This window comes from Thalassophryne amazonica, chromosome 11, assembly GCF_902500255.1.
Source record: "Thalassophryne amazonica chromosome 11, fThaAma1.1, whole genome shotgun sequence".
Taxonomy (NCBI): domain Eukaryota; kingdom Metazoa; phylum Chordata; class Actinopteri; order Batrachoidiformes; family Batrachoididae; genus Thalassophryne; species Thalassophryne amazonica.
In genome coordinates this window covers 7,301,021-7,314,293 of record NC_047113.1, presented here as the reverse complement: position 1 = coordinate 7,314,293, position 13,273 = coordinate 7,301,021, and the positions used below count along the sequence as shown (strand labels likewise).

At 42.6% G+C, this 13,273-nt stretch overlaps 1 protein-coding gene across 1 annotated transcript in view; it reads right to left on the bottom strand.

The window, feature by feature from the left end:
- LOC117520582 (calcium uptake protein 3, mitochondrial-like) overlaps positions 1 to 13,273 on the bottom strand; it is a 103,360-nt gene that overhangs the window by 58,625 nt on the left and 31,462 nt on the right. The window contains exon 8 of the mRNA XM_034181895.1: positions 5,113 to 5,160. Within this exon, the coding sequence (XP_034037786.1) occupies positions 5,113 to 5,160 (48 nt within the window). The remainder of the gene's footprint in view (positions 1 to 5,112; positions 5,161 to 13,273) is intronic.

The following is a 13,273-nucleotide window of genomic DNA, read 5'->3' as shown; positions in this document are numbered from 1 at the left end:
TTAGAAATTGTGTGTTGAAAAGGATACAATAATAACATTTGATTGCTCCTGACACTAACTCTGTATGATTTTCATCATTTGCTCAATACAGAAGTCAAATCAAATCACATAAATTTTATTTATATAGCGCCAAATCACAACAAACAGTTGCCCCAAGGCTCCTTATATTGTAAGGCAAGGCCATACAGTAATTACGGAAAAACCCCAACGGTCAAAACGACCCCCTGTGAGCAAGCACTTGGCGACAGTGGGAAGGAAAAACTCCCTTTTAACAGGAAGAAACCTCCAGCAGAACCAGGCTCAGGGAGGGGCAGTCTTCTGCTGGGACTGGTTGGGGCTGAGGGAGAGAACCAGGAAAAAGACATGCTGTGGAGGGGAGCAGAGATCAATCACTAATGATTAAATGCAGAGTGGTGCATACAGAGCAAAAAGAGAAAGAAACACTCAGTGCACCATGGGAACCCCCCAGCAGTCTAAGTCTATAGCAGCATAACTAAGGGATGGTTCAGGGTCACCTGATCCAGCCCTAACTATAAGCTTTAGCAAAAAGGAAAGTTTTAAGCCTAATCTTAAAAGTAGAGAGGGTGTCTGTCTCCCTGATCTGAATTGGGAGCTGGTTCCACAGAAGTCAGAAATCAATCCAGCAACAATTTTGTTCTTTTAACAACCAGCTCTGCCATCTTTTGTTTCATAAAGTAAATGTATTTGAGTTTGTTCAACTTTCTTCTTTTTTTATTTAGTTAAATATTTGTACTTTACAGTATTTTTAATAATTTATGTGCTGCAATTAGGGGAGCAACAATCTCTTATTTCAGATCAGTGTCACTCTGATACTGGCCAAAATTATGACATCAGACATTTACAAACACGTTATTTTTATGCATTTTAGTGTTCTCTGGCACATTTTTGGGGGAATAGAACAATTACCTCACAGTTTGAATTGTTTGACCGTTAGACAGCATCCAGATAAGAGATGAGTTGTTTTAAGACAGGCAAAATACAACCCCTGGCAATAATTATGGAATCGCCGGCCTCGGAGGATGTTCATTCAGTTGTTTAATTTTGTAGAAAAAAAAGCAGATCACAGACATGACACAAAACTAAAGTCATTTCAAATGGCAACTTTCTGGCTTTAAGAAACACTATAAGAAATCAAGAAAAAAAATTGTCAGTCAGTCAGTAACGGTTACTTTTTTAGACCAAACAGAGGGAAAAAATATGGACTCACTCAATTCTGAGGAATAAATTATGGAATCACCCTGTAAATTTTCATCTCCAAAACTATCACCTGCATCAAATCAGATCTGCTCGTTAGTCTAAAAAGGAGTGATCACACCTTGGAGAGCTGTTGCACCAAGTGGACTGACATGAATCATCGCTCCAACACAAGAGATGTCAATTGAAACAAAGGAGAGGATTATCAAACTCTTAAAAGAGGGTAAATCATCATGCAATGTTGCAAAAGATGTTGGTTGTTCACAGTCAGCTGTATCTAAACTCTGGACCAAATACAAACAACATGGGAAGGTTGTTAAAGGCAAACATACTGGTAGACCAATGAAGACATCAAAGTGTCAAGACAGAAAACTTAAAGCAATATGACTGAAAAATCGAAAATGCACAACAAAACAAAATGAGGAATGAATGGGAGGAAACTGGAGTCAAGGTCTGTGACCGAACTGTAAGAAACCGCCTAAAGGAAATGGGATTTACATACAGAAAAGCTAAACGAAAGCCATCATTAACACCTAAACAGAAAAAAAAACAAGGTTACAATAGGCTAAGGAAAAGCAATCATGGACTGTGGATGACTGGATGAAAGTCATATTCAGTGATGAATCTTGAATCTGCATTGGGCAAGGTGATGATGCTGGAACTTTTGTTTGGTGCCGTTCCAATGAGATTTATAAAGATGACTGCCTGAAGAGAACATGTAAATTTCCACAGTCATTGATGATATGGGGCTGCATGTCAGGTAAAGGCACTGGGGAGATGGCTGTCATTACATCATCAATAAATGCACAAGTTAACGTTGATATTTTGGACACTTTTCTTATCCCATCAATTGAAAGGATGTTTGGGGATGATGAAATCATTTTTCAAGATGATAATGCATCTTGCCATAGAGCAAAAACTGTGAAAACATTCCTTGCAAATAGACACATAGGGTCAATGTCATGGCCTGCAAATAGTCCGGATCTTAATCCAATTGAAAATCTTTGGTGGAAGTTGAAGAAAATGGTCCATGACAAGGCTCCAACCTGCAAAGCTGATCTGGCAACAGCAATCAGAGAAAGTTGGAGCCAGATTGATGAAGAGTACTGTTTGTCACTCATTAAGTCCATGCCTCAGAGATTGCAAGCTGTTATAAAAGCCAGAGGTGGTGCAACAAAATACTAGTGATGTGTTGGAGCGTTCTTTTGTTTTTCATGATTCCATAATTTTTTCCTCAGAATTGAGTGATTCCAGATTTTTTTCCCTGTGCTTGGTCTAAAAAAGTAACCGTTACTGACTGCCACAATTTTTTTTTCCTGATTTTAGTGTTTCTTAAAGCCAGAAAGCTGCCATTTGAAATTACTTTAGTTTTATGTCATGTCTGTGATCTGCTTTTTTTCTACAAAATTAAACAACTTAATGAACATCCTCCGAGGCCGGTGATTCCATAATTTTTGCCAGGGGTTGTATATCAGATTGGTATTAGGGACAGAAGACACTGATGGTTCTGCATCTGATTCACATCAGGCATGAAGAAGTGGCATCCTGCCATCCCAAGCTGCAATAGGCTCCAGCTGGCTGCACCCTCAATAGTTTGAGTTGGAAAGGGAAGGGAGACAGAGACAAATAGAAGGATACTTGCTTGATCTTTTGGCTATCACTCACTTTTCAATGCACAACTTCAAATTAAACTATTTTACCAAGTATTATTATTTCAAGGACACTGAGAATTTGAGCTGATTTGATCGGCAGCAAAAACCTGATCCGGGTACACGGTAATGACACAAATAAATATACTGTAGCTTCATAAACTCTAATCCATATTGTAGTCCTTTTGATTAATCTAGTAATCACCTCGTCTCTGCTCCTTCATGCAGCTCTGCAGGCAGCAGAAAGTAAGTTGTTGCATAACAGCACCAGCAGCAAAAAATGGGACACAGAAAAAAAACAAACATTCTAAATTACTTTAAAAGTATCAGCATTTCACAGATACTCAGTGTTCAGAAACTTAGACTCTGATTGGGACATCTGTAAATTGTATTAAGTCTGATAAACTAAATTAACCAACCAAACACTCTAAATTTGGGTGAGAAAACTGAAAAAGTGCAGCTGGTTGTTTTCAGTTTTTAAGTTTTCTCCATTTTTGTCTGTCTCTCTTTTTCAGTGCATGTGAGAGACAGCAGCACAGATTTGAGCAGACAGGGGCTGACACCAGTATATTAGAGTTTAAAATATGTCAGTCCTCCTGACAGGCATCTGCACTGCACTGATGCAATCAGGGTTCACACAAAACCACTGGGCCTACGCCGTATACAACCACCGCCCAGCTCATTAGGTTTTCCTTTTAACTACACATTCAAGCAAAGACTAATCAGACAATTATGTTGCAGAAACTCAATACATTAAGGCTGTGGTTCCTAATCCCAGTCCCCAGGGACCCCTAATCTGGACACTTTTCATCTCTCTCAAATCACCTTCAGTGGTACCGATTAGGTCAAAATTGATGACTGGCTCATGGACTATAGAGACAGAGAATGTGCAGGTCAGAGGTCCCCCAGGAATAGGATTGGGAATGACTGCATGAATGAATGTAGACATGCTAAAGAAAGATAAAACCACTATAAGAATTGGGAACAAAGATAATTTAAGTGACTTTGATTGTGGCATTATTTTGTTCCAAGGGAGTACAGGATCTATAGTGGCCAGAAGGGGCCGCCAACAACCCCCAACTAACCCCAGGTGACCAATGAGAAACCTGAATGACAAAAATGTTTGAGAAAACAAAGATTTCTTAGTCCTACTTATAAACTATACCAGGGGTGGCCAAGTTCGGTCCTCGAGAGCCACCTTCCTGACACTCTTAGTTGTCTCCCTGCTCCAACACACCTGAATAACTATACCATATTACCTATTGCCTTCTGGTTTTAAAACCTTCCATTTCTTGAATTTTAGTATCAACTCATTCACAGCAGCATGAGCCACAAGCATCCAGAAACCCATTATTAAGAGAGGCTGGTTTCACTTTTTTCTAATATTTGACTCGTATTCCTTCATCCAGGCCTGAAGGCAAATGTGAGACAGCTGATAAAACAGCTCTTCCTCGGCACCTCGTCACTCTTCAGAGATTTACGACATGATCCCCCAACTAATTATGGAACAAGTCCTTAATGCACATCTCATCCCATGAAAAGATCCTGGTACACTTGTAATTAGATTATGCTGGGGAAAGCCCAACCGCAGCAGCAAAGACAAGCCTGTTATGTGTTTGTGAAAAGTTTGACTTCTGAACATTTTTTTGTTGTTGTTGCAAAGACGGTAACGCCAAACAAATTAAAAAAGAGACACACCTAAAGCTGACATCTTCAAACAGGATTGTGAAAAGCTGCTGTCTGTCCCGTCAGTGAGTGCTTTTTCAGTACCATTACAACCTTCATGGTCAAAGCCATCACAAAAGGTAACCTGATCCCAAATACCAGTCCTCAAGAAACTGTAAAAATAAAACATAGGGGTTTGGGTGAAACAGTGTCAGTCTGCAAGGTAAGAGCTTTTTCAAGTGGAATATCTCACCTGACGCTGTCAAAAGGCGAGAACATAAATCATCCGTAGTGCTGTGATGAGCCACAGTCTACACACTCCGAGTATTCCCACACATACACACACACACACACATGCATGGAATCCCAGTGTGTCAGATGGTGATGTAGCAGACAGTGAGGTATTTGAATTTCAGTGGATGTGAATGAGGTTATCTGGTGTTAACAGAGATAAATATGGCCGCTGTCAGCCCCTGTGATACAAATGTTTTCCGTGGTAACGCACTAACAGTGCGGTGTGCCAAAAACGCATGCAACAAGCAGAATGCATGCTTCATTTTCCTTCAGGGAACAAAAAGAGGACATATATGCTGTGCACCTGAGGTTTGTGATGGCTGTACAGCTGCAGGCTCTGAAAGGCAAAAGAGACAACGTCCATGAAAGAAACAAACCAAACAGACATTAACCATCACTTAAGGCCCCTTCACACATAACATGAATGAAGCCGAATGGCGTACAAAGGAGGATTTGAATGTGTTGTGTGCACCCCCCCCACCAAGCATCACAAACGGTGTGCGAGTGTGTTGTGTCCCCCCTTTCTCCATAATCCAACATTGCTGAGGTGTGGCCGAGGTGGCGAAGGCTCGAAAGGCAGCCGGAGTGCAGTGTGATTGCTGCCCAGTGCAGCGTGCACATCTGGACGGCTGTCATCCATGATGGAACAGCTGACAGTTGTGGAACACCCATCATGGCATATCCAGCGTGTCCTGCTGGAGATCAAATCACCGGCCAGCAACGTGCCCACGCCACCACAACATAGATGAAAATAAAAACCTAGCTACTCCAGCTGTGGGTCACAGCACTGGGCTGTGCGGACACTAACCACGCAGCAGCCTGTGCTGCACATCCCGCTGACGCTCCCACCGTCAACTTACAGAAACATCGTCCCCTATGAATCACACATAGATCCCATATAAAGGCCATCCTACCAGACAGCCACATCTCCTGACACGTGATTGTTGACGATCATAGCCCAGGCGCGCCCACAAGGCAATCATATGATGCCAGCACACACAGGTGCACCAACGCCGTCAGATCACACGCACGTTCACCAAGACAATCATGTAGCACCTGACCACTGTGTCATTGCAATTCAAAGCTGGAGAACACATATCATGCCATGAAGAACATCACCTCTCAGCATGCCACCGTGATGCATGTGTCAGCAGGTTCTCATGACATGATAAAAAATAAAAACAACTCATCAGCCTGCTGCACCTCACATGACACATGATCGCAACGTCCACATGGTCCGTCTGTCATGTGATAGCCTGAATGACAGCCTGACTGACAGCCCACCCATGTACCAGTGTGGGCAGCTCATTTGCCCCACATCCTGGAGAGGGGAAAGCTGTGAGTCCTTTCATATGAGCGCTTTGCTGCTCCAGAAAGCCAAACCTGTCAGATGATCACACGCGCATTCACCAAGGCAATCATCATGTCGCACCTGACCGCTGTCTCATTGCAACTCATGTTCTACATATCGTCCCATGTAGAACATACAGCCCTCTACAAGCCACCGTGATGCACATGTGTCGGCAGGCTCTCCTGACATGGAGACAAATGAAAACACATATCACCTTTGGAATGCGTTCCGCTGCACATCAGTGCACACTGCAGACACCATCAGCCGGGCTGCCCCATGTAAAAATATCTATCTGATCATGTGAACAGCCAGGTGGCAGGGCAAATGTCACATCCACCACGTGAGTTATAGTCCACATGACGCGGTGTCCCTCAGCACCGCACGCCGATTGGCCAGAGACAGCTGGACATGTGGATCATCCTTGTGGCTAACTGATGTGTTCATGATGTGAGCACACCAATTCATTCATGTCAGTTGATTAAGTCCTTGTTTACTTCCATGGGCATGGTTCATGAACAAAAAGGAACAGAAGGACAACAATACTTATATTCTCTGCTCTTTATAACAGGAATTAAACATTTTAAGAGACAAAAAGAAATCCATTTGTTTCCTCAATTCCAACACAGACCGTCAAGTCATCAAGCATCAATTAAACATCATTACCAGTAACATGATTATCTTACATTTAAACAGTACATTCCTTGTTCTTATAATGCTCTGTGCTCTGTCATTATTTTGTCCTTACACATTTTCTTCTATTTATGTACATTTGTACAACATTTAATTGCTTCCGCTGCTGTGTGAGTGCAATGTGGTATCGCACCTCTCACGTGGTTGCAATGTGTTTGTGCGCATGCACACGAGTGTGCACGAAACCGTTGCCACATGATCGTACATGGCTGTCCAACTGTCTGTCCCTTCAGACGGCTGTCGGTGGGTTTTCAGTCGTGTGACTAACCGAGAAATTGTGGATGAGCCTGGACATGCCAGAACATGTCCTGTGAGGCTTCATCACGGCGTTGCTTTGCGCCATGCGGCTCCACCGTGACGCGCGGAATTCCTCCGCACGTCTGTCTCAGTGTGCCGAAAAAGTGCTGATGTCCACGTCTTCCGCAATTCCTGTGCTAGTCAGAGGACATCCCGGATAAAACACAGCATCCAGTTTGGAAATGAACGGCACATTCTACTGTTACAGGAGTTTTTGTCATGGAAAGAGGAGCGGAGGAATTCTGCGCGTCGTGGCGGTGCCGCATGGCGCAAAGCAACACCGTGATGAAGCCTCACAGGACATGTTCTGGCATGTCCAGGCTCATCCGCAATTTCTCTGTTAGTCACACGACTGAAAACCCACCGATAGCCGTCTGAAAGCCGTCTGAAAGCCGCCCTGTGAGACCAACCCAGAGGTGGTTTTGTCCCGCGCCATGAGCGGCACGGTGGCGCAATCCTCTGCTTTTCTTTCCATGAAAAAAAACTCCTGTAACAGTGGAATGTGTCGAAAACGTACTGATGTCCACGTCTCCTGCCATTTTTGTGTAAGTCAGATGACGTCCCAGATCAACAAAGCCTTCACGTTGGAAATGATCTGGCTGTTTCAGCGAGTTTGAGCCTGTCGATCGGCGCTCGGAGCGCTCTCAGCAGCTGTGGGTGGTCTTTAAACCGGCTGGAGCACTCCTTAATCTGTGTAATCCCCATAAAATTGTCCCTCAAAGCCATTTGAATTTTCCGAATGGTGTCCACCTGGAGGTCTCTCACAGTTTCTGGAAAAATTTGATGCAGCAAAGCTCCAAATCGTTCAGACATTTATTCGCAATAAAAATCCGATGAGAGGGGTGGACCACTGCTCACACAAATCCTGCTCACAGGCGAATGACACAACCGACAGGCGTGAAAAAACTCACGCATGCGCACGAAGGTTCAAGGTTGGCTGATGCATTCACACGTGATTCAAATCCATATGGTTTTTGAAAAAAATAAAAAGGTCAGATACTTTTCTAAGAGACCTCGTATATATATATTGATGCAGGGAGGTTGAGAAGGAGTGGCTGAGGGGGGAATTTTGTTTACATCCGCAGGTGTGGTGTTGGTATGACATCTAATGACAGAAAATTTAGTCATAACATCTTTAAAATTCTTGGCTGATCATGTCACAAAGCTTTGACAGGAAAGCAGTTCTAACTGTGCCATTCTTTTTTAATCATGTTATACCAGAATTATTTAATTTGTCTAATTTTAGGGTATTTACACCCAACTTGATTTAATGCTGTAGGAATTGTTGCACATTTGTGTATGTTATCCCTGTATGTAATGAGATAATCAGGGTGCTGTTATACACAATGAATGCTCATGAGTGCAAAGGTAAGAACATTTGCATGAGTTCAACAGTGGAATATACCATGAGTACGTTTCATCTTTCAATTAATGAAAATATTCTTTCCACTGCCTAAATGGAAAACATGTATGATTTGTTTGAAATGACACCTAAATAAATTAGTCATTTTATTTATTTTACTGATATTTTACTTGAAGTCTGAATGAAGTTCAAGGATCGACTACTGCAACGCACTTTATGTTGGAGTCCCTCGGTCCTGTCTGAATCGCCTCCAGCTGGTACAAAACGCAGCTGCCCGTTTTTTAACAAACGTACGTAGATGTCAGCACATCACCCCAGTCCTTTCTTCATTGCATTGGCTTCCAGTTTCTTTTAGAGCTGATTTTAAAATTTTACTTTTTGTTTTTAAAGCCCTCAATGGCCTTGCCCCTTTGTACTTGTCCGAGCTCTTGAAGGTTCGGAGCTCGACCAGAGCCTTGAGGTCCTCAGATCAGCTCCTGCTGGACGTCCCTCGAGTGAAATATAAACACTGGGGTGATCGGGCATTTTCAGTTGCGGGGCCCAGACTCTGGAACAAACTGCCCCCCGACATGCGCGCCATCACTGACTTTGGCCTCTTTAAATCTAGGCTTAAAACTCATCTTTTCAGACTGGCTTTCAACATGCAGTAGCACAGTGACACTTTACCTGAATGTATTTTCCTCTTTTAGTTGTGTGCATTTATGTATTGTTTTAATTGTCTTATACATTTTAAATTGTTTTTGTTTTATTGTGAAGCACTTTGGTCACCTTCGGTGTTGTAAAGGGCTCTATAATAAACGTTGATTGATTGATTGATTGAAATTAGAAAGTGTTTCTTCTCGAAAAAGGAATGGGAGGACAGCACGACCCAGCACTTTACGTCGACCAGCAGGCAGCTCATGACATACCGGTTCAGTAAGTGCCACTGAGGACGTCAGCAGTGTGAGAGGAAACACATGTCCACTTTCTTAAATCCAGTAAAAGAGCGTGACAAGAACTTGTCCAATTCTTTATCTGACAGCGCTTCAACAGCCACTAAAGATGTTTCCACAAACACTGCGGCTACTTCCTCGTGGCATTTTTACAAAACCTTAATGCAGTGTTGTATAGTAACGAAGTAAAAATACTTCACTACTGTACTTAAGTACGTTTTGGGAGACTTTGTAGTTTACTTGAGTTTTTTAAATTCAGCTTACTTTCACTTTTACTTCAATACATTTCCGACCTTAATTGCATACTTCTACTCTGATACATCTTCTATGCGCCATGCCGTTACTCGTTACAAACACACACACACACACACACACACACACACGAAAAAAGTCATGTTTTCACCCAGAGACACCACTGATTACTAGTTACTGCAACAAAGTCAGGCCGATTTGTCATGAGACATGTCCGGTAGGCTTTTTTGCAGTTGTGCACTTGGGGGGTGTTTGTCAGGAAAATGATCATTTCTCTGCATTGATTACAGACCTGCAGCGGGTCTGTAATCAACTTTTCTGCAGCGCGGCTTTGCTTTGAACCTTGAACCAATCGAAGCAGTGATTCGCAGGTCGAAGCAGTGTTTCGATCTACGATTTGTGGATTTTATTTCACTTAATCCAAATTTTTCCCACTAAAACCCTGAAGAGCATACGTCTGTGAGTAATATTTTATATTTTTATGTTAAACTGACCTGTTATGATCCCCTGAAACAGTTGATATATGTATTTTATAACTTAAAAATGGGACCGGTGCTAACGCGTTAGCATGTCTATGGCGTTTTCAATGTTAAAGTTAGCATTAAGGTGTTCACATTAGCATGTTTGTGTTGATTTGTTTTCTGTATAATTAATGGCTCAGCATTCGCTGTCGTAAAAAAGAGTCAAATTGTAATTTTTTAAATGTATTTTTATTCATATATTATAGCAACAACAATAATAATCTACATAATAGACAATAATCAATAATAATAGACTAATAATGTTACAATACAATTTTAGAGAAAGAGACAAAAAGAACCTAATGAAACAAAACACAACAGAAAAGATAAAACCATCTAACAATGAAAATAAATAAATACATATAGAAATAAATAACTGTTTCCTGTGAACACCTAGTGAGTAGGCTACTCTCGTTTAGGTTTGGAAACCTTGTTTCTGAAGTGTTTTTGTGTGATGTGCACAATTTTCAGTATTTTGACTAATACTATCAGTCATTTACAAGCCTAGATAAACTTTGTAATATATATATATAAAAAAAAAAAAATCAGTCCGTTTTTGATTATTAACATTTACTTGTACTTTTACTTTCAGTACTTGAGTACATTTAGTTGTACATTACTTGTCATACTTAAGTAAAATAAATACTAGATACTTTAAGACTTTTACTTGAGTAGCATTTCAATCAGTGACTTGAACTTCTACCAAAGTAATTTTTGTAATGGGTATCTGTACTTTTACTTAAGTATGATTTTCCGGTACTTTATACAACACTGACTTAATGGAGGTGTGCAATAGAGCAAAATGTACAGGAGAAAAATGCACAGTAAATATTACAAAAGTGCACGGTAGTGACGTAACTCATACAATGGGACTAATAATGAATGTCATGTGACATACACTTCACCAATCAAATGACAAGGATCTGTTTAGGTGTCACATAATCATTATTTAATTTGGAAAGGAGGGTTTGGCTGACGGTCGAACCTCTGACTGAAGAGGAACAATGCGGCTTCCATCCTGGCCGTGGAACAACCGACCAGCTCTTCACTCTCATAAAGATCCTGGAGGGGGCCTGGGAGTATGCCCATCCAGTCTACATGTGTTTTGTGGACTTGAAGAAGGCGTATGATCAGGTACCCTGGGAGATACTGTGGGAGGTGCTGCGGGAGTATGGAGTGAGGGGGTCCCTTCTCAGGGGTGTCTAATCTCTGTACACACAAAGCGAGAGCTGTGTCCAGGTGCTCAGCAGTAAGTCAGACTCTTTTCCGGTGGGGGTTGGCCTCCACCAGGGCTGAGCCTTGTCACCAATCCTGTTTGTAATATTCATGGATAGGATATCAAGGCGTAGTCAGAGGGAGGAGGGTCTTCAGTTTGGTGCGCTCAGGGTCTCATCACTGCTTTTTGCAGATGATGTGGTCCTGTTGGCTTCATCAGCCGGTGTCCTCCAACACTCACTGGATCGGTTTGGAGCAGAGTGTGAAGCAGCTGGAATAAGGATCAGCACCTCTAAATCTGAGGCCATGGGTCTCAGCAGGAAACCTATAGATTGCCTACTCCAGGTAGGCGGTCTTGCCCCAAGTGAAGGAGTTCAAGTACCTTGGGTCTTCTGCATGAGTGAGGGGACAATGGAGTGTGAGATTGGCTGGAGAATCGGTGCAGCAGGGATGGGTGCTGCATTCGCTCTACCCTACTGTTGTGATGAAAAGGGAGCTGAGCCAAAAGGTGAAGTCATGAGGGTTGGGTCATGACTGAAAGAAATAGATTGCAGGTACAAGTGGCCAAAATGGCTTTCCTCAGGAGGGTGGCTGGTGTCTCCCTTAGTTATCTGTGGGGAGCTCGGAGTAGAGCCACTGCTCCTCTGTGTTGAAAGGATCCAGCTGAGGTGGTTCAGGCATCTGGTAAGGATGCCTCCTGGGCGCCTCCCTAGGGAGGTGTTCCAGGCACGTCCATCTGGGGCGAGACCCCGGGCAAGACCCAGGACTAGGTGGAGAGATTATATCTCCAAACTGGCCTGGGAATGCCTTGGGATCCCTCAATAAGAGGTCAATGTGGCCCGGGAAAGGGAAGTCTGGGGACCCCTGCTGTAGCTGGTGCCCCACGACCCGATCCTGGATAAGTGGTTGAAGATGAGTGATGAGTATTTAATTTCTTCTTTCTGTATATCGTTGCCTCACATTGGTGTAGGGTTGCTGGGGGAATGTGACTGAACGTTGAGCACTTTTTTTGAGGATCCATGTTTTTTTTAGGGCACTATGACACTCAGCTACAGTCTGGGACTGAAAAGACTTGTAATTTGCACCTGGCAGGTGAGCATATAAAGATGGTGATTTAACAGCATGACTACTGCACAGATGTGCTTGGGAGTGGTCACAATGAAAGTGTACTCTAAAATGTGAAGTTTTATCACACAACACAATGCCACAAATGTCACAAAATTTGAGGGAATGTGCAATTAGCATACTGATTGCAGGAATGTCCATCAGAGCTGTTGTTGCCCATGAACTGAATGTTCACATCCTTACCATAACCTGCCTCCAGTGTTTATCACAGAATTTGGCAGTACATCCAACCAGCCTCACAACTGCAGACCTTGTGTAACCATGTTGGTCCAGGGTCACCACATCCACGTTGCTCAACTGAGATCATCCACCCAGATAGCTGACGCAACATTTGGTTTGTACAACCCACAAATATCTGCACATAATGTCAAAAACCACTTCAGTGAAGCACATCTGAGTGGTCATTGTCCTCACCGGGGTCTTGACCCCAACCTGATGGTGGTTCATTGTCATAACTGACTTAATTGAGCAAATGCTCACCTTCAATGGCTTATGTGGCACACTGGAGAAGTGTCCCCTAAAATACATACTGAATCTGTAGCCCTGTGTGAAATAATACTGTAAGTCAGTTTCTGATAAAGGTCTTTATTCGAGATCAACTGCACATTTTAGAGTGGGATTTTATTGAGACCAGTCCGCGGCACATTTGTGCATTAATCACGCTGTTTAATCAGCAATATATGACACAGCTGCCAGGTAGATGG